At 54.4% G+C, this 27591-nt stretch overlaps 4 protein-coding genes across 11 annotated transcripts in view; 2 read left to right on the forward strand and 2 right to left on the reverse strand.

Annotated features, from left to right (window-relative positions):
• Mov10 (Mov10 RNA helicase) overlaps positions 1-4736 on the forward strand; it is a 27120-nt gene extending 22384 nt beyond the window's left edge. For 4 of the 8 annotated variants that reach the window (XM_087212690.1, XM_021265673.2, XM_087212689.1 and 1 more), the window contains 7 exons: positions 366-483; positions 714-905; positions 1110-1184; positions 2114-2239; positions 2319-2407; positions 2678-2799; positions 2869-4736. In XM_087212690.1, the coding sequence (XP_087068816.1) occupies positions 366-483; positions 714-905; positions 1110-1184; positions 2114-2239; positions 2319-2407; positions 2678-2799; positions 2869-2960 (814 nt within the window). In that variant the 3' untranslated portion in view covers positions 2961-4736. Of the gene's footprint in view, positions 1-365; positions 484-713; positions 906-1109; positions 1185-2113; positions 2240-2318; positions 2408-2677 lie in introns of all 8 variants that reach the window. The other 4 variants (XM_021265676.2, XM_021265672.2, XM_021265674.2 and 1 more) reach the window with 1 other exon arrangement.
• On the reverse strand, positions 3549-6185 carry Rhoc (ras homolog family member C). The gene is made up of 4 exons (XM_004853749.4): positions 6028-6185; positions 5288-5408; positions 4895-5025; positions 3549-4152 (listed from the first exon to the last, which is right to left on the reverse strand). The coding sequence occupies exons 1-4, from the start codon at positions 6181-6183 to the stop codon at positions 3979-3981; spliced, it is 582 nt and encodes a 193-aa protein (XP_004853806.1). The 5' UTR covers positions 6184-6185; the 3' UTR covers positions 3549-3978.
• A 6554-nt stretch (positions 6186-12739) lies between these two features.
• Ppm1j (protein phosphatase, Mg2+/Mn2+ dependent 1J) lies at positions 12740-17886 on the reverse strand. The gene is made up of 10 exons (XM_004853753.3): positions 17542-17886; positions 16146-16260; positions 15356-15643; positions 14974-15086; positions 14680-14764; positions 13978-14096; positions 13725-13788; positions 13478-13585; positions 13187-13338; positions 12740-13037 (listed from the first exon to the last, which is right to left on the reverse strand). The coding sequence occupies exons 1-10, from the start codon at positions 17865-17867 to the stop codon at positions 12890-12892; spliced, it is 1518 nt and encodes a 505-aa protein (XP_004853810.1). The 5' UTR covers positions 17868-17886; the 3' UTR covers positions 12740-12889.
• On the forward strand, positions 16841-27301 carry Tafa3 (TAFA chemokine like family member 3). The gene is given in 9 exon segments (XM_021265694.2): positions 16841-17367; positions 18839-18923; positions 22212-22269; positions 22558-22603; positions 23806-23921; positions 24653-24802; positions 25674-25720; positions 25722-25799; positions 27174-27301. Coding segments are annotated over 5 exon segments (402 nt in total). The 5' UTR covers positions 16841-17367; positions 18839-18923; positions 22212-22269; positions 22558-22603; position 23806; the 3' UTR covers positions 27186-27301.
• Positions 27302-27591: the final 290 nt, after the last annotated feature.

The raw sequence follows: 27591 nt of genomic DNA on the forward strand, positions 1-27591 counted from the left end.
GTGAGACTCTGTCTCAAAAAACACAACAAACAAAAAAGAGGTAAGAGGACTGCAAGTTCAAGTCTAGCCTAAGCAACTTCGTGAAACTCTGTCTGCAAAAACTTTTATAAAGGGTAGGGGATAGCATTCAGTGTGAAGGCTCTGAGTTTAGTCCCCAGCACCACAAAATAAGTAAGTAAGTGGGCTGGTCAACAAAACCCAGCTTTGTGAACCACATTTGATTCTGCTTTCTGCAATTGCAGTGTCGTGCCATGGAGGGAGCAGGAGTGCAGGAGGATACTGTGTATCCGCCCAGGGCAGGGGTCCCCCGGAGCAGAACAGAAAAAACAGTCCTCGGTCTTGCTCTTCCTCCTCCTGCCTCCTAGGTCTCATCCCACCATCCTGGACATCCCTAACCAGCTCTATTACGATGGTGAGCTGCAGGCCTGTGCAGACATGATGGACCGAGAACGGTTCTGCTGCTGGGAAGGTCTGCCTCGAAAGGTGAGGCTGTATGCTCTGACAGGTAAGGCTGAGCCCTCAGGGCTAGGCTCAGGCCCTCAGCCCTGACTCCCAACTTCCCTCCTAACTGAAGGTACAGGGCAGGAGGAGGCTCAGTGGATGCTGTGGGTCGCTCCTTTTGTCACCCTGGCCTAAGCCTCATTTCCTGGAAGGGTTTGGAGGTGGGAGGTGGTAGGGAGGTCTGGCTGAGGGTTTCCTCTGACCTTGTCCAGGGCTTTCCCATCATCTTTCACGGCGTAATGGGCAAAGACGAGCGTGAGGGCAATAGCCCATCCTTCTTCAACCCTGAAGAGGCCGCCACGGTGACTTCCTACCTGAAGCTGCTCCTAGCCCCTTCGTCCAAGAAGGGCAAAAGCCGCCTGAGCCCCCGAAGTGTGGGTGTCATCTCCCCATACCGGAAGCAGGTCAGGCCTTCAGTTCCCAGCAAGTGTGGGGCCTCCCTAATAACCAGACCAGTAGGCAGAGGCTCCAGGACCCCCAGTCCCTGCTGGGCCCAAACCCAAGTCAGCTGTCCCTTCCCACTTTGTCCCTAGCCCTTTATCTCCTGCCTTGCTTCCTCTTGCCTTGGGGTGATGACTTGAGAGAAAGGCGCCTTTCCCTCCCTCCAGGTAGAAAAAATCCGTTATTGCATCACTAAGCTTGACAAGGAGCTTCGGGGTCTGGATGACATCAAGGACTTGAAGGTGACACACTGCCCCACGTTCACTTCCTGCCTTCTGTTTGCCCCCTCTCTTGTCCGCTTTGGTGACCTCAGCTTCTGTGCTGCTGCTGCAGTCCAACCTCTGTCCCTGTCCCATCCCTGCTGCCTTGGGACAGAACTGGCGCTCTCCCCAAGCCTCTCTTTCCTAGAGATCACAACTTGTAGGTCTGGGATGGGATTGGAAGCATGTGTGTTTAACAAGCACGCACATCCTGTCATTCTTGGGATCAGGCAGGTTTGAGGCCTTTGCCCTAAGGGTGAAGTCCAAATTCCATGGCCTATGTCCGACTGTTCTATGGTAAGTGCACCCCCACCCTGCAGTAGCTGGCTGCTCTCGTGCGCGCGTGCTCTCTCTCTCTCTCTCTCTCTCTCTCTCTCTCTCTCTCTCTCGTGGTAAATGCAGGTAAAAATCACCCGGATTGCTCTTAATACTGCCCGTGCCAGGGCCCCACCCAGCCAATTAACAGCTACCTGGCGGCAGAGCCAGGGCACTATTTTTTTTACAGCTCCTCAGGTGATTCTGATTCGAAGCCAAGGTTGAAAACGGTTGTACAGTTTAGAGGCCTCAAGAGCCCTTAGAAATTCTGATCAGGAGGTCTGGTTTAGGGCCTTGAGTTGGAGACACTCTTAACAAGTATCAGAACCATTGCTCTGAGTTACCATTTTCTCTGCAATGCTATTTGCTTTGCTTTGAAACTTTCCAGGCCCCACACCCATAAGCGGCTTCATCCTTAAGCTTTCCACTTCCACTGCAGCCTCCTGTCCTCTTCTGGCACCCACTCTGCTGGTCTACAGTTGCCAAGTAACCGCACTGTACCCTCCTTGTAGCTCAGGCTCCCTGGGGCAGGGCTTGTCCCTGGGTTCCCTTCCTTGTCCCCACCTGCTCTCAAGTCCTGCCTCTCTCTGCTCTAGGTGGGCTCCGTGGAAGAATTCCAAGGGCAAGAACGCAGCATCATCCTCATCTCCACTGTTCGAAGCAGCCAGAGCTTTGTGCAGTTGGATCTGGACTTTAACCTGGGTTTCCTTAAGAACCCGAAGGTTTGAGGGCTTATGGGTGGCAGGAATTCTTCCTTTCTCGGGTCTTTCTCTTCTGTGACCCTACCCTTCTTCCTTTCAGAGGTTCAACGTGGCTGTGACTCGGGCCAAAGCCTTGCTCATTGTAGTGGGCAACCCCCTTCTCCTGGGCCATGACCCTGACTGGAAAGCGTGAGCATCCCCACCCCAAAACCCCTCAGTGATCACAAGCCCCAGCCTAGCACCGGTACAGCTTTATTAGGCAGCTGCTTATGGCTCAGTTAATCCTTACCTGGGTTAATCCTCACCAAACCCCCATCCTATTTGTAAGTGACTGACATTGAGGTTGAACAATCATGGCTCAGATGCAGCAGGACCAAGGCTGGGCCTCCAGGCTCCACCGGTAATATCCCAGCCTGGCCTGCACAGCTCCATGTGCGCCAATGCCCTTGTACTCCACAGATTCCTGGAGTTCTGTAAGGAAAACGGGGGCTACACTGGGTGCCCATTTCCTACCAAACTGGACCTGCAGGAGGGACAGAATTTACTCCAAAGTCTGAGCAAGCTCAGCTCTTCTACCTCAGGTATGGCTGGGCCAGGTGGAGGCAGTGCTGGGAGATGTAAACAAACAAAGCACACTTCTTTCCTTCCAGGGCCCTGTGGTCGGGACTGCCTCGCCCAGGAGCAGGAAGGCGAAGGGCACCTGTCTCTGCAAGTGGAGCCAGAGTGGAGGAATGAGCTCTGAAGATGGCTGTCCACCCTCTCACACCACCCAGGCCTTAACCCCTGCAACCTGACCCTGAACCGGAACCCAGCTAAGCTGTCCCTCCAAGGGACAGGAAGGCTGGGGGAGAGAGTTTACAACCAAGCCATTCCACCCTTTCTCCTGCTTTGGAGAACCAAGCTGCTAACAATTGGGGGAGGGAAGAGGAAGAAAAATTGAAAACAAAGTCTTGTTCTATACAAAAGCCTTTTGGTCATCTCCTCCGCTTGGTCCCAGCTTCCAGCACTCCCCAATGACCCTGCAGGAGGGTGAGACTGTCACACCCTGCCCAGGGCTACATCCCCTTGAAGTCCAGAGGAGGAAACCCAGCGGACTGGGGAGCCGCCCACAGGTTTCTAAGTTTAGCGCTGGCCGTAGACCACTCCCCTCACCCGCCTCCTAGGCCTGGAGCCAGGCATGACCTCATTCTTAGCTCTGAGACTCCACCCTACTGTAGTCCTGCCTCTGCAGACCCAGCACCAGCCAGGCAAAAACTTGGAAATGAAGAGATGAAACTCTAGGCCTGAAGCCAAGATAGGGACCAGGAAAGAAAGACAAGAAGCTGTCACACATGTTGGAACCTGCAGCTTTTATTCATGCCCCCCTCCAAGTGAAGTCACAGACAAAGGCCCCTGCCTAGAGCAGAAACCCCAGTTCCCTACCCTAGACGTGCTCCTGGGAGCCAGAAGTATATAAAGTGCTGGTGTGTGACTGTTCTCTGGGGAAGGCCAAACAGCAAGAGCCCCACCCCCAGACCAAGGCAGCAGGGGCAGGGCTAATGCTCTGGAAGGACCAGGCACAGGCCTGTTTCCCACAGGCAGGAAGGGGGAAGGACCCATCACCATCACTTTGGGGCTGGGAGATTTAATGCAGTCCTGGGCAGGAGGGAACTGAAGAGTGCCTTCAACATGGCATCCTAAGAGGGTGTAGTTCAGGGTGGGTGGGTTCTTTATATGCCCTTGTGAAAGAGGGGGGGTGAATGAGGGGAGTGAAGGGGATCTCAGAGAATGGGGCAGCCCCTCCGGCGCTTATTCTTGCGGACCTGAAGGCCAGCCCGAGTGGCCATCTCGAATACCTCCCGAACCCCCTCCTTAGTCTTGGCTGAGCACTCAAGGTAGCCAAAGGCACTGATCCGATTTGCCATGTCCCGGCCTTCCTCAGATCGAACAGGCTCCTGAGGAGATAAAAGATCAAAAGAAGCTGGTGGCTAGGTGCACTTCTCACCTGGACAACTAACTCCTGCCCTAACCCCACAAAGCACCCAGGCCCTCAGCTACTGCAGGCAGGGATCTAAGATCCATGTTTACATTGGAAATTCCAGTCTATTCCTTCCTTGCCCTAACCACTGTGGTACACACGGCTCACTCCTGAATGACTCCCCACTCCTAAATGACCTCCCTACCTCGTTCTCATCCTTCCAATCTAGCTACCGGGATGTTTTTTCTAACTTGCAGACCTGACAAGTATCCCCAGCTTAAATCCTCACCATAATTATCCTCCTGAGATAGTCCCCATTCCGGATCCAGGCAGCTTCCTGTTGTAAACTAGTTCTCTGGCTAGAGAAGCACTTAGCAAGACCTTGAGTTGGGACCCTAGGCCTGCCTCCCGGCCACTGATAAGACACAGCCTCCCGCTGGTGCTCTGATGGCCCAGTCTGCACACCCTAAGTGACACTGATGCTGTCTCAGGATAAGGACTTTCTTGTTCCTTTTAGCAATCCCAATTCCAAAGACTGGAATAAAGGAAACTCCCAAGTGACCCAAGTCATTTCATTCTCTGATAATTTCATCAGGTGCTGAGGGCCCAGCTGGTTCCTAGCAGGGTGTACACGTGTGCTAACACCCAGCAGTTTTTCCAAGTGTGCAACCCTCGGAGGGCACCTTCCTAAGGGCTCCCACCTGGACAGCTGCACCCACCTGCTTCATCTTGGCCAGCTCTCTCCTGGTGTGCTCATCTTGCCTCAGGTCCTTCTTATTCCCCACTAGGATGATGGGCACATTAGGGCAGAAGTGCTTCACCTCCGGGGTCCACTTCTCAGGTATGTTTTCTGCATAGACAAGTCCCAACAGGTATCAGTACCTCCATTCACCGGGGGAGACCCTCGCCTTCCCACAGCAGTCTTAGGTGCTTCAGCCTGATGGTCTCTTTCACAGCTCAAGACCCCTCCTCAGTCCATCCTCCCATGGGTCACAGTTGCCAAAGCAAACAGCAGCAGGGCCCGAGGGTCCCCTGCATCCCCAAACCTACAGCCTCAGCCTTTGAAGATGGCTGATGGGAGGGGTTTCCATCCCTCCCTCCAGTGCCCTCACCCAGGCTGTCCGGGCTGTCGATGGAAAAGCACATGAGGATGACATCAGTGTCCGGGTAGGAGAGAGGCCGCAGGCGATCATAGTCTTCCTGCCCTGCAGTGTCCCACAGAGCCAGCTCCACCTGACAACAAGGCCAATGAGTGGCTGGCTTGAGGGCCTTAACCCTACCACCCAGAGGTCTCTGAAACTACTGATGCTTTAGGTTCCCTGCACGTCGATCTGACCACTTGCTATGTGCTAGGCATTGTATTAATCACTGTCACACAACAAACTAGGTGAGTTAAAAAAAAGAAACCCTAGGGCTGGGGATTTAGCTCAGTGGTTCAGGGGCCTTCCTCAAAAAAGCAAGGTCCCAAGTTCATCCCCAGTACCAAAAAAAAAAAAAACCCACACAATGCATTTGATTTTTTTACAGTAGTATATGAGCTGCCATTGTCGGTACATTTTATTTAATTCTCCTATGAATGCTTTTGGGGAGGTCATGGCATCACCTCCCTTTTGCACTGAGGGGAATTTAACAGGAGCAAAGGGACTTGTCCCAGAATGCAGAGCCAATATGTGGTAGAGACAGGAGACATATCTCGGTTTTCTAAGACTACAGTATCACTTCCCAGCTTTCACAGGTTCCAGCAAGGAGAGTGAAGCAAGAATGTCAACGGTGGTAGGAAGGACATACTGGGTCCTTACAGGACCAGGGGCAGGGTTCCAAGGCAGACAGGAAGGGGTTTCCTGGCCTTTACCTGCTTCCCATCCACCTCTATGTCTGCAATGTAGTTCTCAAAGACCGTTGGGACGTAGACCTCTGGAAACTGATCCTTGCTGAAGACAATGAGAAGGCAGGTCTTCCCACAGGCACCGTCCCCCACAATCACCAGCTTCTTTCGGATCGCAGCCATGGCTGGGGCTGTCAGACAAAAGGCAGTGGGGATTTGGGGAAAAGCAGGTAATTCCAAAACACTTCTCGAAAGCCCCCAGAACATCCCTGGAAACTGAGCACCCAGCAATGGAAGGAAAAGAAGGCAGCTTGTTCAAGCATGTTCTTGCCAAGAACCAATTCTGCAGGCAGCAGGCCTTGAAGTTCCTAATCTGTGGATCGGAGACAGGTCTTTGATGAGTTAGAACACACCAGAGGAGGTGGAAGAACACACTTTGAAGCCAACAAACTTGAGTTTTGATCTCTTGTACTCAGTCTGGGGAGCCTGGATGCCCAGAGAGAGGTGCTCAGGAATGTCTCCAACAGAGCCGGCCTTTGCATGCTTTGCATATCAGGGATTAGGATTTTGATACATTTAAAGTTTAATAATCACTAAGGCACATTCTAGAACAAGTTGTCCCTCAGCAAAGCCATGCCTTCCTAGTCACAACTGAGAGTCCCTCTCCAAGACCAGAGCAGCAGAACCAGTTCCAGGTGGTGGGCAGGTAAGGGAAAGAATATTTGTACAGCCCTAGGTATCCTGCACTACATTGGGCATTTTAACAAATATTACCTTCCTCAGACACCTGTTGGGTGATGGCACACTTGCCATTTTGGGGAACTAGAGCTCAATGAGGGTTAGACAAATATTCAGAGTCTGGCACATAGGTGGCGGGGTTCAAATCAAAACTGCATGCCTCAAGAGCCTGTACCTTTCTACATGTCACCCCAGAGGTGGGAAGGAGAGCCGCAGCAGGGAAACCCAGACGGGGGAGTGGCAGCAGCCAGCCAGCTTCCCTGAGCTACCCCACCCAGTCCCAAAAGCTGGGAATCATACAAAGGAGGCTCAGTCCTGGGAATGCCCACAGCCTGCATTTGGGCAGCCTGCCTTCCTCGCTCCTTCCTCTGGGGTCTGGCAACAACACTGGGTCACTCAGCCTCCGGCAAGGGACAATGACCACACTGTAGGGAGCCACACATCCATCACTGCACAGCGACTGAAAATCCACTGGGCAATCACCTCCACCCACTATCTGGGACGCCCCTTTCTCCCTCAATCCGGCTCACTTCTAGGCCCTGCCCACCCCTCCCTGTGACTCAGGGCAAGGAGTTAGCTTCCCCAGTTCGAATGTGTCCCTCACCCCCAGCAGCGTGAACCAACAGTGCATCACACTTTCGCAGCTTCCCTTATTTCCTCCTGGGGGCGGGCTGACCTCCAGCTGGCAGGGGTTCCCCGGCCACAGCCTGGGAGGAAGAGGGCGGGCCCTGGAGCGGAGCTCAAGTCAAGGCTGTCGGGAAGGGGGAGGGGGCTAGAGCCCGGGCTGGGAGGAGCCCCAAAAAGAAGAGACAAATGAGGCCCAGTCCTACCACCAACCAGGCAGGGAGCAGTTAAGAAGCCGACAGTAACCTGATCTCGGCCCAAAGCCTGGCTTTTTCTTTCAGTCCCACATCCTGTCAAGCTAGGCTGAACTCTGCTCCACACCTACCGCCACCACCTCACGCCCTGGCCTTGGCCTGCCTTTTAGGAAGCAGAGTACTCCAGCCTCAGGCAGCTGCGCTTCAACAGCAGGATCCTGGGTGGCCCCTCCCTCCCTCCACACATTCACAAAACCGGGATGTGGGGGAAGAGGACATGAATCAGAGAATTTATAGGAGTTGAGAGCACATAGCCACACTCTCCCCACCACAGAGGGTCCCTCCCTCATACCCCAAAAGACAGACAAGAAGGCATTTCCCCTACCAGCAGATCCTCTTCAAAAAGGGGTACCCTGGGAAGTTCCCCAGGTGACTAACACTTGGATTTCTTCCAACCGTGCCACCCACTCCCGTCAGTTGTTGGTCCCGCTGTACACAGGCCAGGGTAGCCCCAACCTAGGTTGGCCAGTCCTGATGGAGGGAAAACACTGCTGGGCTAAATTATCAGCCACTTGGGCGTATACATCACTGCTCTCCCCTAGCAAGGCAGGTGGCACAGGTGGTGCCATGCAGGGGTATGCATTAAGTGACCCGGAACCCCAGCTCAGAGCACTTTCCCTACAGCTCTGGTTGAGTCAAAAGAACAGGCGGCCCAGGCCAGGCCAGGCCCCTAGGCCCAAGGCCAAGATGGCACCGGACAACAGCTCCCTGGGAGAGGCAGCCCCAAGGGAACTGCCCCACTGACCTGGAGAGAGGCAGCCAAACCCCACGCAGAGCCTGGAATGGAGCCTACGGCTTGGGGGCCCTTCTCTATGACAAGACACTGTTAGGGTCTCTGGCCCTCCCATTTAATTTCTCCACTTCCCAGATGATCCAGTGGGGTCCTGTACCCGGCTCAATTCCTCTAAATCCAGGGAAGGAATCAATCTCCAGGATATCGTTCTTTCTCAACTTTGAAGCCAGAGTGAGGGACGAACTTGGCCCCAGGTTCCCCAGCCCAAACTCCTAGGATAATCTTTAAGCTGCCTCCAAAGGAGAGGTTCTTACACACTTACGCACAGGATCCTTTCAGATCCCCTCCACCTCCCATCCCAGGCAGACCCCAAGAACCTTCTAGGGCTGGGTCCAGACCCAGCCAAGCTGTGGCAGGCCCCACTGGTCACCCTGCCCCTATTCCCGCCACCCCACCCTCGGCCCCAGGGCTGGGAGCTAGCGCGTCTTGGCCGGGCTCCGCGTGGACATCCAAGTCGCCCCTCGCCCCGCAGGGGAGGTTCCGGGAAGCTGGAAGGGGAAAGGAAGGGGCTCGGGTCAGCACATCAGGAGGCGAGAGGCCCTGCCGGGCAGTTCCGGGGGACCCCCGCGCTGCTCGGACGCCGAGTCCAAAGGGAGGGAACGCGGCCCACACCCGGGACGAAGCCCCCTCCCCGGCCACGCCCGGGGGAAGACGAGGAGAAGGGAAAGACGCGGGAAAGTGCTCTCCCGGGGCGACTTCCAGGACGCCCGCCGCCCGACACCGACCCCCGCCCCGGTACCTTCCGCTCCACCGCCTCCAGCTGCGCGGCCGGTGCCCGAGGCTGAGACTGACCCGAGGGGCCCGGCCCCGCCCTCCAGCGGCCGGCGGGGAGGGCGGGGCGGCCGACGGGGGAGGGTCGGCGGGGCGGCCCTTGGCTCCGCCCCCGCCCCCAGCCAGACCCCAGCCCCAGACGGCTGGGTCCGCACGCTAGCCCGGGTTGCAGAGTCGCCCAGAGACGCCTGGATCTCGGAGGAGTGGGCGCGGAGCGGGGCGGGCGAGACCCCCGAGGACTCAGCCTCTGCCCCGCCTTCCAGCCCCTAGGGGCGGACCGGCGTCCGGAAAGTTGAGAGGCGCTCGGGGTGGGGTCAGGAAGGGCCGCTGCTGCCCCCCGGTGGCCAAGCGGCCACCCGCTCCCGAGCCACCTGGGAAACCCGGGCGCAGAAGATGCCCACGCCCTGCTCCTAGGATCATTGAAGAGCAAGCACAGCCCAGTCATCCCTGGCTTTGAAAACCTTTCACGACCTGCAGACCTCAACCACCATTCGTCCTCACGATCCCTTGCCTTCTCCAGCCTGGAATTGCCATGTGTCCAATTCCTACCTACTCAAAGAGAACTCCTGGAAATTCTTCCGGAACTCCAGCTGGAAATTTAGCTCCCACTCCTATTGTATTGTGCCGTTAGGGACTTACCCAGGTCTGGCATTTTGTACAGTTATTTGCCCACACGTGTGTCTCTTTCTTGTGAGGCAGCTGAGGAGGCGGACAGAGGAGGAGGAAGTCTACCAACGTGTTTTGGCTTGTGCAGGATACATTATGTAGCTCAACCTTTTAATACTACTGAGCACAGAGCTTTTGTCTGCAAGGAAATTGAGCCTCAGAGAATTAGCTTAGCAAATGTTTGTAATTTGTGACATCAAGAATTCATAAGCCTGTGTGGCCCCAACGCTGGTGCATTCAGGGGGACTGCTCCCCACTGTCTAGCAGTCTGTGGCACATGATAGCCTTTCACAAATATTTGCAGAATGAATGCATGTTGGAAGCCAGACTCTGAAGTACAAAACATGTATTTGATAAATGAGGAAACTGAGGTCCAGAACAGTCTGGACTCCAGGCCACTTAATTCACTCAAATACTTATCATGAAGGAGCTTTGTGCCACAGTTGTTCATGGTTGCAAATAACTTACAGTCTAATGAAGAAATGCAATCTCAAGATAGCTAACAGTGGTTTCGCCGCCTGCTGCGCAAGCACAAGGACCCGAGTTCAATCCCCGTCGCCAAAAAAAAAAAAAAAAAAAAAAAAAAAGATAGCTAACGTACTGAACCCTTGTTACATGGGCCTCTTATGGACAACTCTAATCCAGGAGGTAATCACCACAGGAAAGCATGCCTGGGCTGGGTATCCTACAGGTGACAAGAGAAAGTGAAGTACAGATTTTAAATAAGTTGGAGCTACTACAGGCCCACTGAGTTAGGGGAACCCCAGGAGAGTGGTGTGACAGTAGATGAAGCTGGGGAAGGAAACAGTAGCTGGATCACAAAGGTCCTCCCTCATAGGCCAAGGCCAGGTGTTGAATGACAGTTTTGTTCTAGGTATAAGGAGCCACTGAAGATGGGAAGCTGATTTAATAAAGTGGTGGGGCCAAGCTGGTGGCACACGCCTGTAATCCCAGCATTTGGGAGGCTGAGGCAGGAGGATTGCCATGAGTTTGAGGCCAACTTGGGCTACATGGTAAGTTCAAGGTCACCCTGAACTATATAGCCAGGCCCTGTCTCAAAAAAAAAGAGAATAAAGACGTGATAGCAAGAGTGGAGATAAGAGGACCATTATGAAATATTAAAATATATATATCCTAGTTGGGTATAGTGGTACATGCCTGTAATCCTGGCATTTGGGAGGCTGAGGCCAGCCTGGACTACATAGTGAGACTCTGCCTCAAGAGAAAAAAAAAAAAAATATATATATATATATATATATAAATCCAGCAATATAGTCATCCATCCATTAATGATCAGGATATGTTAAGAGAAATGTGTTGTTAGGTGATTTTGTTGTGTGAACATCATACTTACGTATACCAAGATGTTAGACTACTACACACCTAGGTCATATGGTACATACTGTCATATATGCGGCCCACTGTCATTATGCAGCACAGGACTGTACTTAGTGATTACTTACCATGATAAGGAAGAAATCAAAGCCAAGGGCAACCAACTCCAAGATTTCTAATTTGAGCACCCAGGCTAGCATCCATTGAGAGGAGAAAGCAGAAGAAACACATTCATGGGGGAGATGGTGAATGCACATTGAGATGTGCTGAGCTGAAGCATGAGTGGGCTGTCTAGATGTTTAGGACATGACTGATGTGTGGGTCTGAGATCCGAATAAAATATATAGTGAATATTTACATTTTTGTTTTTGTTTTTGTTTTGGTACCGGGGATCAAACTTGGGACCTTTTGCTTTTGAGGCAGGTGGCAGAACCACTGAGCTAACTAATCCCTGGCCCAATCCCCTCATTTTGAAAACACATCCCATTTGTCTGAAGCAGTTCTGGAAGTCCTCTTCTGTGAGTGTCTTTAGTTGCATTGTCATGAATGTGTCAATATTCTGAACTGATTCAAAACATTTACCTTTCGTGGTCATTTTGACTTTGGAGAAGAGCCATAAGTTGCATGGTGCTAGATCCCATGAATAAGGTAGATGAGGACACACTGCAATGTGTTTATGAGCCTGCTTTTCCACTGGATGGCACTCACTAGCAGCACTGACTGTACTTTTGATCACACCTTGTAAAAACACTCACAAAAGACTTCCAGGACTGCTTCAAAAATGGCAAGAAAAATGGGATAAGTGTGTCCCACTCTAGGAGAGTACTCTGAGGATGATTAATGGCAATGTGTCTCTTACTGGATGTTATGGCTGTGTCTAGATGTCCCCACGAAGCCTCATGCAGTCATAGGTGGGCTTTTTCAGAGGTGGCTGGATCTAGAGTGTGTGACTGATTCGTGGTGCAATGCTAGGAGTAGGGGTTCTAGGATTAAGGGAGGGTGATTACTAAATCAGGCCACTGATTGGTTTGGCACTGCCCTCATCCTAGTAGCCTGGATACAATACAAGGGACAGAGAGAGGCTTGTCTTTTCCCTTGCTTGCTTTGCTGCCCTCTGCCTGCCATAAACTGTGTCTCCCCTGTGATACTTGTCTGCTATGCTACCCTTCCTTGGAGCCAGTCTACTATGGACTGAAGCCTCTTCAAACTGTGAGGTAAATAAACCCTTTCCCCCTTAACTTTGAGTGTTGGGTATTTTGTCTCACCAACGAGAGAAAAGTAACTAAGGCACCATAATAAATTTTAAAAATCTAAACATTCACCACATATTTTGATCACACTATGTTAAGGTCAGGAAAAGTCTAGGCTGCATATACCAACTTGGAAGACATAGACAGAAGCCACAGAAGTGGACGGGGACACTCAGTGTGCACTAGTGGGAAGAGGGCAGCGCAGAAGAAAGAACCTGGGGAAAACCACAATTTTAGAGCTGTTCTGGTGTTCTTTCCCCACCCTCTCACCTTTCAGTTTCTAATCAAAACAAATAAAGACACACATATTTATCTATCTGGTTTATTGGCCAGTAGGTATGATTCTGGTTCTATCAGCCCTTTGTCGGTTAAATTGTCACTAAAGAAGAGTCAAGGAGACAACTTCAAAATTTGCGCTGGGAGAGGGGATGGTGGTGGGAGAGCTGAAGCTCAGCCCCTCAGGAGTAACTGCCTGGTCCTCCCAGGGGGATGACGAAGACAGAGATGTCATCCCCAGAACCGAGCTTGTTGTTGGGGAGATGCCAGCCACGGTCCCGTGGGGTACCCCGGGCCCCCAAGACCAGAGCTTGGGCCAGAGCTGTATACCTGCCAGGAGCACACATGTACACTTATGTACCGACATGTGCATGGGAAGATAGATACATAGGCCCGCACGAGGGGCTCTGAGCACTGCTTCCCTTTGCCCCTTCCTTCATCAGTGCCATCCCTTCACCATCACACTGTGCAACCCCTACCTGCTTGGGTCATTGGGCTCATAGGCTGACAGCACCCTGTCCACTGTGGCGGCTACCTCACAGTCATTGGTGACATCCCACAGGCCATCTGTTCCCAGGACTAGCACATCATCTGGGCAGTGCTCATACTGTGTCAGGTCATATACTTGTACCTGGTGGGGAAAGGTGGCAGAGAGAACTGAGGTATGGGGTTTTCGGAACAAAGCTTGAAGATAAAGGGACCCTGGATGAAAGCGGGTCAGACCCCCAGAGGAAGGAAGGTGTGCTGAAGGGGGATGCCACAGAGCTCACCTCAGGGAAGCAGGAGAGGAAGGGCTTGATGGGCAAGGTGGAACTGCAGACCTTCAGGTTGTGGTCTCCCAAGCCCCGGGTCACCCCGATGGTCGCCATCACTCTGGCCTGAGGGAAACAAGGAGGGTGCTGCTGTTTAGTCCTCTCTCGGGCTCTCTGAACTAGAGCTCCCAGGCAGAACCGCCACCTCCCTAGGCAGGCCTTAAAGGGTTCTCCTGCCCTCTCCCACCTCTGCCATGAAATTTACCTTTTTGCCCTCCCCAGAGACCAGAGGAAACCTGAGATCCTCCAGCTCGATCTTTTTGTAGGCCCTGGGGAGGGGGGAGTACAGGAGGCATCACCCAAGCATCAAAGCCCCTGTCCCCTGGGAGCCGCTTCACCCTCACACAAACCCTCAGAAGGACCATGTGCCTGGCCCAGCCTCCAGTTCCCATCTTGCTGCTGGTGAGGAATGGGATATGTTGCCATGGAAACAGCCCCAGCTCTGAGGGAAATGTTACCAGCCAGTCATGTTCTGGTCCCTGTACAGCATCCTCTGCCCCAGCTCCTTGGGCTGAATTCTTCGGGGGAACTCGAGGTGGGTGAATTCACTGCCCAGCAGCTCTGGTTTCAGGAAGCCCTAGGGTTGAAAATCACAACAGAGCAAAAGGCCAGGAGGTATTATGCTCACAGCACACCCTGAGACAACCCACAGATGATATTAATTATAGGCCCTTAAATAAAGGTTACCATTGCTGTGCACTATTCTAATATTAACATAAATTAAGCTGTTTACTCCTCACAACAGCCTACAGGGCAGGAACTGCTGATGTACAGAGACGTTAAGGGAATTGTCAAGTCTCAGCAAAGTACACAAACCAAAATTCAACCCCAGGCTGCCTGGCTCCAGAGCCCATGTGTTTAAGCACTAAGCCATCTTGCCTTTCAGGGACTTTGCTGTTCCCTTCTCCCACTTCTGACTATTTCCTTCCTCAGCTGGAGCCACCGTGGGAGCACAAAGCTGGCCCAGGCTCCTTCCTGCTGCCTGGTGCCACAAGCTCAGGCAGTCTTGAACGCCTTAGTCCACACAGCCGTCCTCCCAGGAGACTTCCATTAGGAAGCTTTCTGTGTGTTTGGTAGGGTATGAGAGTGCCAGGGACAGAGGGTCAGAAATGCACAAGACTTAATAAAGAATGGGAACAGGGAGTTGGGTTCCTACTTACAAGCAGCTGAAGACGCTGGCGCTCAGTCTCCGGGGTAAACTCCCGGGACATTGGAATGATTTCACCATTCCGGACAATGATGGCTCTGCCCAGAGACAGAAAAGGCCTGGCTTTCCTCAGTCCCTTTCATGGAGAATTCCAGAAAGACCAGCCCCACCCGCATAGTGAGCCTTGGGATTCCTCACCCAGGTCCCTATCTTTCCTAACTTCAACCTCCACCACCTCACTCTCCCATCCCCCAACCCTAGAGAGTGTGGCCCTTACAGCCACTTTCACCGCCCTCCTCTCCCATACCTGCTGTCACCTGCATTGGCCACATACACCTTGCCTAGCAGGTATACCACAACCAGTGCACAGCAGCCCCCCTCCACTTGGTGGCCACGCCGCTCCCGGGCCATCTGCTCATCCTGCCAAGTGAGAAAGGGTCAAAGGAGGGGTGGAAGAAGAGCTTCGGGGCATGGAGTCACCCTCCTCACTGCCATCTGCAGGAATTACCTGGCCCGGCCAGACCACACTGAGGGTAACGGTCCCTTCTTCCCCCTTTCAAAAGCAAGCTCTGCTCAGGCTCTCAAAGGTGTTGGGGGTTCTCAGGGTCAACCCCTCGGGCCACCTGACTCCCACAGAGTTGACCAGAGTTGTCTGCCTAGGAGCCCCTTGGCCCAGGCCACCCACTCACCATGAGCTGGAAGGCATTTTCAATGGCCCCTATCACCAGGCTCTCATGGCTCACTTCCTTCTGCAAAGACCAGCAGGGCTGAGGACCAACCAAGTGAGAGCGATCCGAGAAACCTGGGGTCCCAGGCGTAGAGGGGAGGCATAGGGGAGGTGGGGAGGGGTCCTGAAGTATGTCTACTAGGTCCTTTAGCTGCTCCTGGACGTGGCGATGCAATAGCCTACAGGCCATTTCAGCGGCTCCGCCCCCTGCATGTCCATCAAACAGGCCCCAGTAGTAGAAGCAGAGTCCCTGGTGGGGAAAAAGTTGGAGGTGAGCAAGCCTATGTGTGTGCAAGAGAGAGAGAGAGAGAGAGAGAGAGAGAGCGAGCGTGTGAGAGTGTGTGTGCATGTTGCAGGAAGAACTCTGTAAGCATCCATATAAACATCAGTGGTCTGAGCTTGGTATTAAAGGCAAATTAGATGTATTCATTTATTCATCTATGTGTCAAGAGCAAGGAGTCTCAAGGAAGCCAAAGTTAGAGGTTAGAGGACGAAAGATGCAAAAATCAACAGTGGTGATTAATTAAATCATCCATAAATACACAGGCAGCTGAAGTGGAAAAGTAAACACTTATGCTGAGTAGAATCTAACAGATTAATCTCAGGGAAGGGTTCCATGGCAGAGGCAGAAAGCTAGCGGGTTAGAAGGTGATTCCTTTCCACATGTCTCAGATAGAAAACTGGAGGCCCGAAATCCTGGGGGAGAGGTGTCACTGGGCCTCTGGAAGCCAGGGAGGGGGGTGAGGGCTTACCTGGCCTCTGCTAGACTCCCTAGGGGCCCCTGAAATGCTCCTGCGGCCTTCCACATACACCACTTCACAGCAAGCCTGGTCCTCATTGTGCCTGCTCTTGCCAGCGTTGATGACCCTGCCAGCCGGAGAGACCACATCAAGTTGGACACCAGATCAGGTCCTGGAATAACCCCCACCCTAGACACACATCCTCTTCTTCAGGCTGGCCAGGGTGAGAAAGGTCACAGCCACCTGGGATCCAGGCCAAAGGGAAGAGAAGGGGAGCCCTCAGAGTGCTGTCTGGGTGGCAGGTCCTTCCACCTCACGGAAAGACTGCCTGCCTCAGTTTCCTCATCTTTCCAAGGGAGGCTTCCCTAGTAGCACTGCTGAAGGAAGGGTCATATGGGGACATGACGTGTCACCTTGACAGCTTAGTCCCTTCCTTGCTAGGTGGGAGTCTGTATCCCACCTCTAACTCAATCAGCTCTCCCAGTACTTTGTCCCTAGCACCCCACACTCAGGGCACACCTGCCTGCACCCCAAAAACCACCCAGAGAAAGTTTCTGGCCCTTTGGGCAAGAGGAAGTGTTCCAGCCCACATCGGGAGAGAGGAATTGAAAAAGAGCAGGAGAGTGAGCCCACCCGGACTGAGCAGAAGCCACAGAACCACAAACTCCTCCCACTTGAGAAGCTAAAGGAGAGGGCGTTGGGGCGACCGAGACCGGGTCACCAGACACCTCCCTCTATTCCCAGTGCTCCCTTTTCCGGCAACGCTCGGCTTTCCCGGCAGATGTAAGGACACGCAGCCTGAGGGCAAGCTGGAGGCTCCGGCCAGCCGGGCAAGGGTCTATTTCTCCCCTGGCCCGCGTCCGTAGGCGCAGGGGCGTCCAAAGGGGACGCTCCCGCTGCCTTGGCGGCCCCCGCCCCCGCCCCGGGACACCAGCAGCCTCTGGTGTCACGGGCTATTTCTGGGTGTGGAGGGGGAGGGGAACGGTAAGAGGGACAGGGAACTGGGGCGCCGGGGCCGGGAAGCCGGTGAGCGAGTCCTTCCAACCGCTACCTGCCGGGAAGCCGGAGCCCCGCTCGCGCTCGCGCCCCTCCCCGCCCTCCCCGCCGGCAACGACCGAGAACCGGCAACTCTTCCTCCGCGGGGCCTGCGCCCTCTGGGCCCGGGGAAGGAACGGGGTCTTGAGGCGGCGAGGGTGGGTGAGGGTGGTCGGAGAGCTGCAAGGTCCTGAAGAAGGTGATTTGGGCTGGAGCCAGACGGAGAGAGCTGGGAGGGGGTGAGGCCCGGAGCCCAGAGGGTCGCCACGGTCCTGGGAAAGGGGACTCCTGGCAGCAGCGCGGCAGCCCGGGATGCCCAGCGGGGCAGGGGCGGGAGTCCCATCCCAGTGTGGGTGCCCCGGGGGGCGCTCACTCGGCGTAGCCCGTGCTCCAGGGCAGGCGGCGGCCGGTGTCCGGGGGGCTTTGCACGGCTCGGCCCGCGTGGTCGTCGGCCCGTCGCAGCCCCCCGGGGCTCAGCTGCAGGAAGGTCGGTCTAGAGAAGCTCGCTCGAGCCTCTGCTGTTTTCGCGGGCGCCCGGCTCCCGCTCCCGGGCCTCGCCGGAGGGCTCTTGGGCGCTTCTGGAGCGGCGGCGGGCGGCGCCGCGGTCGCGCTGGGCAAGTCCGGGGATTTGGGTCTCGGAGGCGGAGCGCCCCCGGAGCTCACCAGGTGCGCCACGGCCGAGCGAACCCGGGTTAGCATGCTGTCTCCCTGCCCCGCCCTCGACCAGGCCCGCCGGTCCCGCCCACCCCTCCGGCCCCGCCCACAAACAGGCCCAGCCACTCGGGCTCGGGTGGGCGGTGCTTTCGGTCTCTGGCTCCTGGCCCAAGACGTCCAAGGGAGGCGAAACTCCCCCAGGTTCTGGGACACCCCGAGACAGGCCCCACCCGCTCCCGGCCTTTTCTCCCTTCCCATTTCGGCCTCGTCCCGCCCCAGTTTCTCAGAGCACGAAAGGTCTGTTGTGGGAAGGGGGCAGAGAAAATGAAACATTTAAGTTGTGCCTTAGGTCAGACATCAACTAGAACTTCCTCCTTGTGAGGGTGGGAGACGTGGCGAGTGAGTCTGCAGGGCTTTGGAGCTGATGACTTCAGAGCGAAACAGCAGCTCCGGGCCGCTGGGTGTGAAGCATCCGGTGTGATCACACCTCTGGCTGGGGCTGCTGGGGCGAGAGGAGAGCAGCGAGTGCGCGCGCGCGCGCGCGTGTGTGTGTGTGTGTGTGTGTGTGTGTGTGTTGATGGTTGGGGGGAGTAACCAGGCAGGCATGAAGGCGCTGCTCCCTTTGAAGACCACCTCCACATCCGGGAGATCAGTTGCCCCCACACCCCACTTTCTCAGAACTGTGCCCACTCCCCCACTTAGACTTCCCCTGACCAAGTTAGCAAGGATAACAACATAACTACTATTTATTGAAGACTTATGGCACACTGGGCCGCCTACAAAGCATGTTCCGTTCAGTAGTGACACACTACACAGCGACCCTTCGAGGTGGGTTTTATTATACCCATTTCACGGATAAGGCACCACTGGACGCCCCTGTCGTTTTACCTGACTTTGTCCCAAGAAGTCACACGGCTAGTGAGAAATCCACACTCACGCGTTTCTGACACCCAAACTCAGTTCTGATGTACCAACCGAGCTGTTTTCTCTTTCTTCACCTCTCACTCTCCTATTAGGACCGAGGCTGAGAGGGTGCCAAGATGCAGATCAAATTCCTCGGCTACCACCAGGGGGAGACAGAGGCCAGCCTAAGCGCCCCCGGTAAGTTGACTGTTTTCTGCTTTCTCTCTCTGGGGAGGCTGGTACTGATCTGATACATGTCCCTAAACATGGCATCAGAAGTTGATCATGGGCCCCCAGATACAATGGCCCAAACTACAGTTCAAATGAGGCCAAACCCCTTGTGGGCCTAAGGTAAGTTGGGGTAGCCACTGGGGACCCCTGGCACCCATGGTTGGGGCTCCACCTCTAAGCACCGGCTGCTTCCTGGCTGACCCCACTGTTTCCCTGGTTAAACGGTGCTCCCAGAAGAGCTGGCTTTCCTGGCAGCTTACGAATAAAAATCCCACAATGGTCATTCAGCTTTGCAGACTTGCTGTAATTATGCCTGAGTTCTGAGCAGAAAGAGCCAGAGAGAAAAAAGTCCCAAGAGGAGAAAAAAAAAGAAAAAGTCAGACCCAAAGACACACAGAACAGCAGAGGCAGACAGGGACCAAGAACACATTGCTGTTGTGGATGTTTCCCCATTTGGGAAAAACTGGAGCCGGCTCTGATGGATGGCATAACATCAGTGGTTATTTTCATTATTTAGTATGGGACAGTTTACTTTCCACTGCTCAGAGTTACTCAGCTCCTTATTCCCTGCTTTTCACAGCAGCCGCGGTGTGGCTGAGAAGTGGGTTACAAAGCCAAGGCCTAGAGACCCCCTGGCTCCAGCAGCAGAGGATTGGTGGGGAGTGGACAGCTCCCTTAGGCTCTGAGCAGCCCTCCACCCCAAACCCTAGGGCTCTTGCCTCCTGGAGCTTCTCGCCTGTTCTGGCACCTTCCCTCCGAATCCAACCTGACAGCCCCCACCTGGTGAGGAGGTCACCACCTCTATACATCCTGGAAGGAGCAGAGGGCGAGAGGGGAAGGGGACAGGGCAGGAGTCTTATCTTGGCTGAGAGCTGACTGAGACTGCTCAGTGTCTGGCCCAGGCAGGGGAGAGTAAAACCTGAGCCAGGGAGCCATCTGCAGTGGCTCAGGGCCCAAAAGTGGGGTTCTTCCCCCTTGCCTGTCCCTCCATATTACCCCAACCCTCATGGGCTATGCACACAAAGACAAGTCCCTCCTGTGAAGAGGGAATTTACAAAATACCTCCGCCTCTCACAACCAAAATATAACCCTATAAAGAATTGTACAACTGCAATGATATCACAATCATTCTGCTAAACAAATGGGGTCCCAGAGTGTGGTTCCCAAGTGTTGATTCACACCCTTCACCCAGAGGGACCATTCACGGGCCTACTGCAGTCCTGGCCTGGGGCCCCACCCTCCTATCCCCCTGATCCTCCTGCCCCGAGGGCGCCGCTCCTGGGGTGGCGGTGTCATATTTACTTATCTCTCCTGAGGTCAATCGGGAGACACTGCACTGCCCCGGGGATGTTCTGCATCTGCTTGGTTCGCTGCCCTACAGTCCCTAGCTTCCTGTGACCTGAGCACTTTAAAGTACTACTCAATGTTAATGAAGAAACTGAATTTTTATAATTTAGATTTAAATTTAAATAGCATATACCGAATGCCTAACCGAATCGGGCAGTGCAGTTGCAGGTTGTTCAAAGCTCAAATCCCCTGCGGGTCTGGGCAAGGCGTCCGCTTCCGGCCCTCCTCACCCCGCTCCTCCCTCTCTCGAGCCACCGCCGGGGAGGGGCGCACCCGTTCCGACCTGGAGGGTTTGGAAGGTCTCCAACCCGGGGTTTGCCTGGCCTGCACCAGCGAGCTGTCCTTCCGGCCGGATCTGCGGGGCCCTGCGCCGCCAGGGGCCGCTGCGAGCCGGATGTCCCCGCCCGGCGCCCCTCACTGTCCCGGAGAAGGCGGCGGCGCCCGCGCGGGTCTGCGGGAGCTGGGGCTGCCCGGGGCGAGCAGGGAGCAGCGGGGACGGCGCGTGCTCCCCGGCCTGGGAGCGGGAGGCTCGGAGAGGACCGGTCTGCGCCCCGCACGGCCAGAGCTCGGCCAGAGCCCCGCCGTCCGGGGGTCTCAGCAACTTGGTGACCGACGGGACAGAGCTCCGGACTAGAGAGCGCCTGAGTTGGCCGCTCCCGCCCGGCGCCGGCCTTTCGGAGTCTGGGTCCCAGGCGCAGAGGGAGGGAGAACCTCAGCCCGGCCGGGCCGGCAGAGGGACCGCGGTGGGCAGGTAGGTCCCAGGGTCGGGGCTCAGACTTTGGAGGACTGAGGGGGCGCTGGAGGGAGTGGGTAGCTGAGGCCAAGGATGGAGGCTCTCGCGGTTCGCATCCTCAACCCCTTGCTGGTGATGCAGTTGCTCACTCAGCCTTTCAGTAGCCTGGATTGGGGCTTGGGAAAGACAGGCTGGAAAACTGAGGCAGAGCGGGAAGGCTAAGGACAAGTCCCGGAAGCTTCTTTTCCAGCTCCCTCTGGGAAGGGAAGAGAATGCCTGGGCCCAACTCCCCCTTTCTTCAGGTCTTTTGGACCCTAGGGTTCACAGAAGAGATGGGCGAGTTGGATTGGCACCTCAGAGAGAAATGGGCTCCCCTGAGAAAGGACAAAGCTGCAGTCGTAGTGGCCAAAACGAGGGCTCCTGACGGGGGCAGGCAAGGTGCACCTGGAGGGATGGGAGCTGTCTGTCTGTCCATGGAGCAGCCCCTTCCTCCAGTTACCCCACTGCCCCTCAGGGCCCGGCCTCCCTTCCTGTTATTTCGGTTCTGCACCTCTTTGGTGACTGAGGCAGGACAATGGAGAATGGAGGGAGAATGGAGAAGCATCTGGCGGCTGTGGCCTCTGAGGCTCAGAGACCTGGTGCGCCCCCATTCTAGCTCTCTGGAGTGGGAATGATGGGACAGTGGCAGGATCGAGCCAGTTCCATGCAAGTCCAAGAAGCAAGTGCCATGGGGCAGGGATAGGACTTGGGGAGGGGGTGTTAGAGGTTGAGACAGAGGCTTCAGGCCTCAGGAATCTTCCCCGGGGCCTCCTCCATCAGGAATCAGATGAGTTTTGCTCAGAGACCCCTCCCTGGCCCTCAGCTCTGCACCAAGGCCAGAGACGACAGCAGTGATTCTTAGACCCCCACCGGCCCTGCTTCACTCCTGGGCGGAGAAGCCCCCCAGCCACTCCTCCCAGGCTCACTGCCCTCCACATTCTCAGAGTCTGAGGCCCCTGCACTGTTCTCAGGGCAGGGGGAGACTCGGCTCCTGCCTGGGAACAGTTTTGGAGCTGAACTGTACCTCAGCGCCCAGCCCAACGCCGTGCCCTCTCTCAAGTATTCCTTCACCTGCAGGGGCCTGGGCTTCCCTTGTCCTTCACTCCCCACCCAACCCCTCTTTCCTGCTTGCCCAGGTGAAGTGAGTCTGAGGCCAGCAGGTGAACAGACAGAAGCTGGACGGTCCTGAAGAAGGTAATCAGGGAACAGCGGAAGATGGGAAGTGGGGGGTGGACCGAGATCAAGCATCCCATCCACGATTTGGCCTCTTGGCTTCCCAGAATCAAGCTCAGCAGTGCTCCAAAGGGCTGGCAGAGCAGTAGAAGCAGTGACCCAGGCTTACCCCTGAGCTTGAGGCCCTACCACCTCCTGGGACCGCTCTTGTCCCCTTCTATGGCTAGGCAGCTCCCAGCTATTTTATGCTTCTTCCCTGCAATTCCCCATTTCTGACTCCCTCTCTTTCTAACTCACCCTCTGGGATAGATTTGTGAGGCTTGAACCGTCATGGATGGAGGAGGAGAAGGAAAAGGTAAGAGAGCCGAAGCCAAGTGGGGCGATGGGCAGAGGGCAAGCTTCTGGGCTCTGGCCTCGGCCACCAAGGGCTGCCTGGCCTTGGACAAGTCCTTTGACTTCCATCAGCCTCAGTTTCATTTCTTCCTTTTTAAATTTAAATTTTGTACCACATGTAGGGGTGCATGCCTATAATCCCAGCACTTGGTAGGCTGAGGCAGGAAGATTGCCATGAGTTGAGGCCAACCTGGATTAGATAATGAGCTCAAGCCCAGCCTGAACTACATAGCGAGACCCTGTCTCAAAAAACAAAACAAAACAGAAATAAATTTAAATTTTGTTTAAATTGAATTGCTGCTACATTCCCATGGTTTGAATCTCAAAAAGAACTTGGGGAAAAAAAGAAGTCTCCCTTCAGCCTCCATTTCCTAGCCAACAGGTTTCCCTTCTTAGTGGCAAACAATATTGTCTGTTTTTGTGTACACGTTCCAAGGCTAGTTTAAACAAGCTGCAAGGATAAACACTCCCTTTTACATGCTGTATATACAGCATTTACATTTTGCTTTTTTCCCTTTCATGGTGGATTGTCATTGGAGGTCACTGCATGTGTTGTTACATAAAGACATCTCCCCATTGGTTTTTTTACTGCTGTCTGGAAGGGACTGGATTCACACAGGTTCTCTACAATGCCCTCAGCCAGTCCTGTATCAATGATTCTTTGGGTTGTGTCCAGGACTTTTGAGCTTCCATTTGCTTTTCTGTAAAATAGATAATAATGATTCTGCTTTGTGGCATAGTCATGAAGGATTCAGGAACACATGTGAAATGCATGGGTCAGGAGCCCATAAAGTAGCAGTCAGCATTGTTGTTCCTCCCATGACCCAGCCCTCTAATTCACTCTGCAAGGCCACTCTTTTTTTTTTTTTTGGTACCAGGGATCGAACTCGGGTCCTTGCGCTTGTGCAGCAGGCAGCGAAACCACTGAGTTAAATTCCCGGCCCTGCAAGGCCACTCTTTAAGGTCATCTCTTCCACAAGCTGTCCCTTCCTGCTCCTGGTTCTGTAGCACTCATCACTTCCTACAGTGACCTCTTGCCCGGCTGCAAACTGCCTGGGGACAATGTGTGCACCTCCTGGAGGGCATGGCACAGAGAAGGGGCTTCGGGTGGGCACTGGGGAGCTCCTGCCTGGACCCAAGTGGAGTATGTGCTTCTCTCCACAGGATGAGTGGGAGGGCCATGTGGAACTGGAGCCCAGGCGGCTGGCTGCTGGCATCATGCCTGGCCTGGCTGTGGACCTGCCTGGCCTTGGCTTCCTTACAGCCTCCAACTGCCACAGGTTTGGGACAGGCGGTGGGACTGGCGAAAGAGTTTCCCAGGACACCTGGAGAGCTGGACAACACCCCACCCCATCCCATGTAGCAAGCAGACCTCCCATGTGGACTAAAATCACAGATTTCAGGGTTCTGGCTGCTCCTCTGTTTACCACCCAGGAAATTCTGCCCCCTCTGCTATCTCAGTCCAGAGAAACCCTGGGCATTGCTCACCATCCCTTCCACTGTGGAAGGTGTTCTGCAGGGAGAGAGGCCCTCATGGGAGCTTAAGTCTAGCCTCCTAGCCTAATTCTGGGGTTTTTCTTCTGGGATGACTAAAGCCTGTGTAAGCGGATGATCCTCCCCATGCATCCTAAGCCCCGGGGCCCTTCCCCTCACCCTGAGAAAGCAGGGAGGTAGGGATGATGCAGGATATTAGATTTTTTCTGCCCACAGGCCAGGCTCTGCCAAAGGGTAATAAATATATTTAGTCTCCCTGGGGAGGGACAGGAAGGTTTCACCCTCTTCTTCCTCCCTTGACATTGGAAATCTTTCCAAATTTGTGGTACTGGGTCTTATGAATATGAGGCAAGCACTTTAGCACTGAGGTACACTCCCATCCTCAGATATCCCTTAACCTTCCCCCAGGCAGGGAAGAGGAGATGGAGGGCCACCGGGGGTGGGGTGGGGTGGGGTGGTTGGGGAGCAAGAGAGAGGCCTGGGCTGGGTGCCTGATCCTGTTCGGCTGCCCCATCAGTCCTGGTAAAGCAGGGCACCTGTGAGGTGATTGATGCTCACCGCTGCTGCACCCAGAACCGCATTGAGGAGCTCTCCCAGACTGTCAAGTGCCCCTGCTTTTCTGGCCAAGTGGCCGGCACTACGAGGGCAAAGCCTTCCCGTGTGGGTGGTGAGTGAGAGGCCAGGCCCTGGGCAGGCGGGAGGCCCCGAGCAGAGAGATAAGGAGGTCTGTTCTGGCCTCGCCATCTGCTGGGCTCCAATTTCATACCCATCTCAGGGCTTCCATGATCAGAGTTTCAAATGATGGGTCACCCTCTGGGGGAGAGGAGGTGAGACGCAGCCAGCCAGGGTCATAGATGAGGAAGGCTGCTGTCAGTTGCCTGCCCTCCCGCTGCACCCATACCTCAGGCACACAGGCAGCTGCACTCCCTCATGGCGTGCGCTGTGCTCCCTCACACTTACTCCTCCACACTGGCTCTCCCCTGATGCTCCTCTCCTTGGCCTCTTCCACTGTCCCTCTGTTCTCAGCCCTGCCTCTGCCCTCCCCTCACATGGACACGTGGTTGTCCACACACACCCCTCCCACCTCCCACCCACTGCATCCTCACACTCCTGAGCCATCCCTAACCACCCCCTGTGCTCCCATGCACTCTAGCCGTGCACGCCTGGTCTTCCAACTCCTCCACAAGGCTCGCACACTTGCTCACACGTACCAAAAGGTCTTCTGAAGTTTGTGCCTCTGTGCTGATGACACAGCGGCCTCAGAGGTTGCTTCGCCCACTTCCCGTCCCCCCTCGAGATCTTTGGTGAGGTGCAGAGCTCTGTGGCATTGCACTTGACAGGGTGATGTCCCAGGCCTCAGCCTGATGACAGTGCTGCCTCTCTGGCCAGTGCAGGGTGTGTGTGTGGGGGGATGAGGGAAATGCAGGCTCAAAGCCGGGGTACATGGAAATGAGCACCATCACCACGGACTCCTCTTGGCTGCCCGCTGTGCTCATAGAGAGCTTAGAGCTATGCTCCTGCCTCCTGCTGCCCCACAGCTTCCATCGTCCTGCAGAGGTGGTGGTGTCACATGGAGCCCTGCCTGCCGGGGGGAGGAGTGCAAGGTGTTCCCAGACCTGTCAGGATGGAGCTGTAGCAGTGGACACAAAGTCAAAACCACCAAGGTATCCAGCCGGGTGAACTCTTCACCCCACCCCTCCTCTTCCTCCTTCACCTGGGACACCAAAGGAGGCATAGAAGCCCTGGAGGTCCAGGATGGCAGGGTCCCAAGGTGGGATTGGTGAGCCATGAGAATGTGTCCCCAGACAGTCCTGGATCTGTCCTGGCCCTGGGGGTTGGAGTTACAGCACTGGATCTGAAATCCAGTGTCTTCTGGGCAGATTCTTGATGTTCCATATGCCTCAGTTTCCTCCTCTGTGCCTAGAGGGAGTTTGGCTCCAGGAAATCCCAGATCTGTAAAACAAAGCAGAGGCCAAGCACATAGGTGTGCACCTGTAATCTCAGGTACTTGGGTAGCTGATTGCAAGTTCGAGGGCAGCCTGGACCAGTTAGTGATATCCTGACTCACAAAAGTAAAATAAAAATGGCTGGGGATGTAACTCAGTGGTAGAGCACTTGCCTAGCAAGCCCAAGGTCCCAAATTCAATCCCTGTACACACACACATACACACACACTCACACACACATTCGTGCACAAGAAGAATTAACTAAATCATCTAGCTAATTCAGGGAAGGAGTCACTATTTCTACTTGAATTCCAAGTACAGAAGCCACTGTGCCAATCACTTCTGCCATGGACTGACATCCACACTTACCTGGCTCTGATTATTAACTCCCTACAGTCAAACTACCTTTCTCCAGTCAAACTGCTCTGTCTGTTGTGAAAGTACCCAAGAGGATTATTATTTTCATGGATTGCTGCCTGCCCCACAAAACAAGGGGTAATTAAAATTTTATCAGAGTTGTTAGCGATTCCAAGTGTGTCGTGGCTAATTAGTTGCACCTCTTTGTCATCACCCATTTGTACAGATGAGTGACACTGCAGGGCCAGCCAAAGTGCTGCCTTCTGCCTTCCCTCTCTACACACACACTCAGCAGACAGGCAAACAAACAAACAGAAGGAAAGGTGGCTCTAGGGTTCTGAAGAAAGCAGCCATTTTCATAGAGCACAGGACAAAAGGAGCCACGATAAGACTGGACATGAAGTAGAGCATCCTACCTGAAGGCAGGGAAGGCAAACAGCCATTTTCAGTATATTTAAGCCTATCAGAGAGCAAGACCCACCACAGACCTTGACATCTGCCACCATGTTGTAGTTTTTAGTCTGTAAGGCTGATCACTTCATTGAGACTCAGAAGTGAATGGAGCTGAGCATGGCCTGGTTTGTTTGCGGGGGCCACCTTCCCAGCCAGGACTGCTTTAGGAAAAGAAGATCAGCAGCAATGACCTCTAAACAACCTCCATATCCTGGGGAGCCTCTAGTATGCTGGGAAGGATCCTTTGCCTTCTCTAACTTTCCTCTATCACTTGCTCTGTAGGTCACACGATAGCTCTTGGACACGCAGAAGCTGCCAGAGGTTTCATCCAGAACCACAAAAATGAATGCACACATTGGGGTTAAAGGTGAAGGTGTGATAAACAATTAAAGTCTCCTGTTTGAACCCTTCCAAGTCACTGTAATTCAGCGAACTGATTACACATGCTTGAATCACTTAATCCCCACAAGAACCTGTGAGTCAAGTGTTATTAACACCCATTTACAGAGTCAGACGCTAAGAGAGGAAAAATGCCTGTGGGCTTTCAGTAGTTGTCACACTGGCCAGAAGTCCAGTACTGGGAACGTGCATACGGAAAGTGAGAATGGGAAGCAGGAGAGACTTTTTTCATGAGAGTTGTCTCATTTAATCCTCACAATAATTCCACCAGGTGGCTATTATTATTCTCATTTCACAGGCA

This window comes from Heterocephalus glaber, unplaced genomic scaffold (assembly GCF_053883595.1).
Source record: "Heterocephalus glaber isolate CG9 unplaced genomic scaffold, H.glaber_assembly_v1.0 deba00001442, whole genome shotgun sequence".
NCBI classification, from domain to species: Eukaryota; Metazoa; Chordata; class Mammalia; order Rodentia; family Bathyergidae; genus Heterocephalus; species Heterocephalus glaber.

Bases quoted from the DNA above. Each gene is read 5' to 3' on its own strand.
- Rhoc (XM_004853749.4), bottom strand. From the start codon at position 6,183: ATGGCTGCGATCCGAAAGAAGCTGGTGATTGTGGGGGACGGTGCCTGT. The intron at 5,409-6,027 runs GTAAAGGCCAGG...CCTTGTTGTCAG, and splicing joins TAGAGGTGGATGGGAAGCAG to GTGGAGCTGGCTCTGTGGGA. The intron at 4,153-4,894 runs GTGGGTGCAGCT...TTATCTCCTCAG, and splicing joins AGCTGGCCAAGATGAAGCAG to GAGCCTGTTCGATCTGAGGA.
- Ppm1j (XM_004853753.3), bottom strand. From the start codon at position 17,867: ATGCTAACCCGGGTTCGCTCGGCCGTGGCGCACCTGGTGAGCTCCGGG. The intron at 15,087-15,355 runs GTGAGTGGGTGG...CTCACTTGGCAG, and splicing joins AAAATGCCTTCCAGCTCATG to GATGAGCAGATGGCCCGGGA. The intron at 13,586-13,724 runs GTAAATTTCATG...TGTTTCCCTCAG, and splicing joins TCTCTGGGGAGGGCAAAAAG to GCCAGAGTGATGGCGACCAT.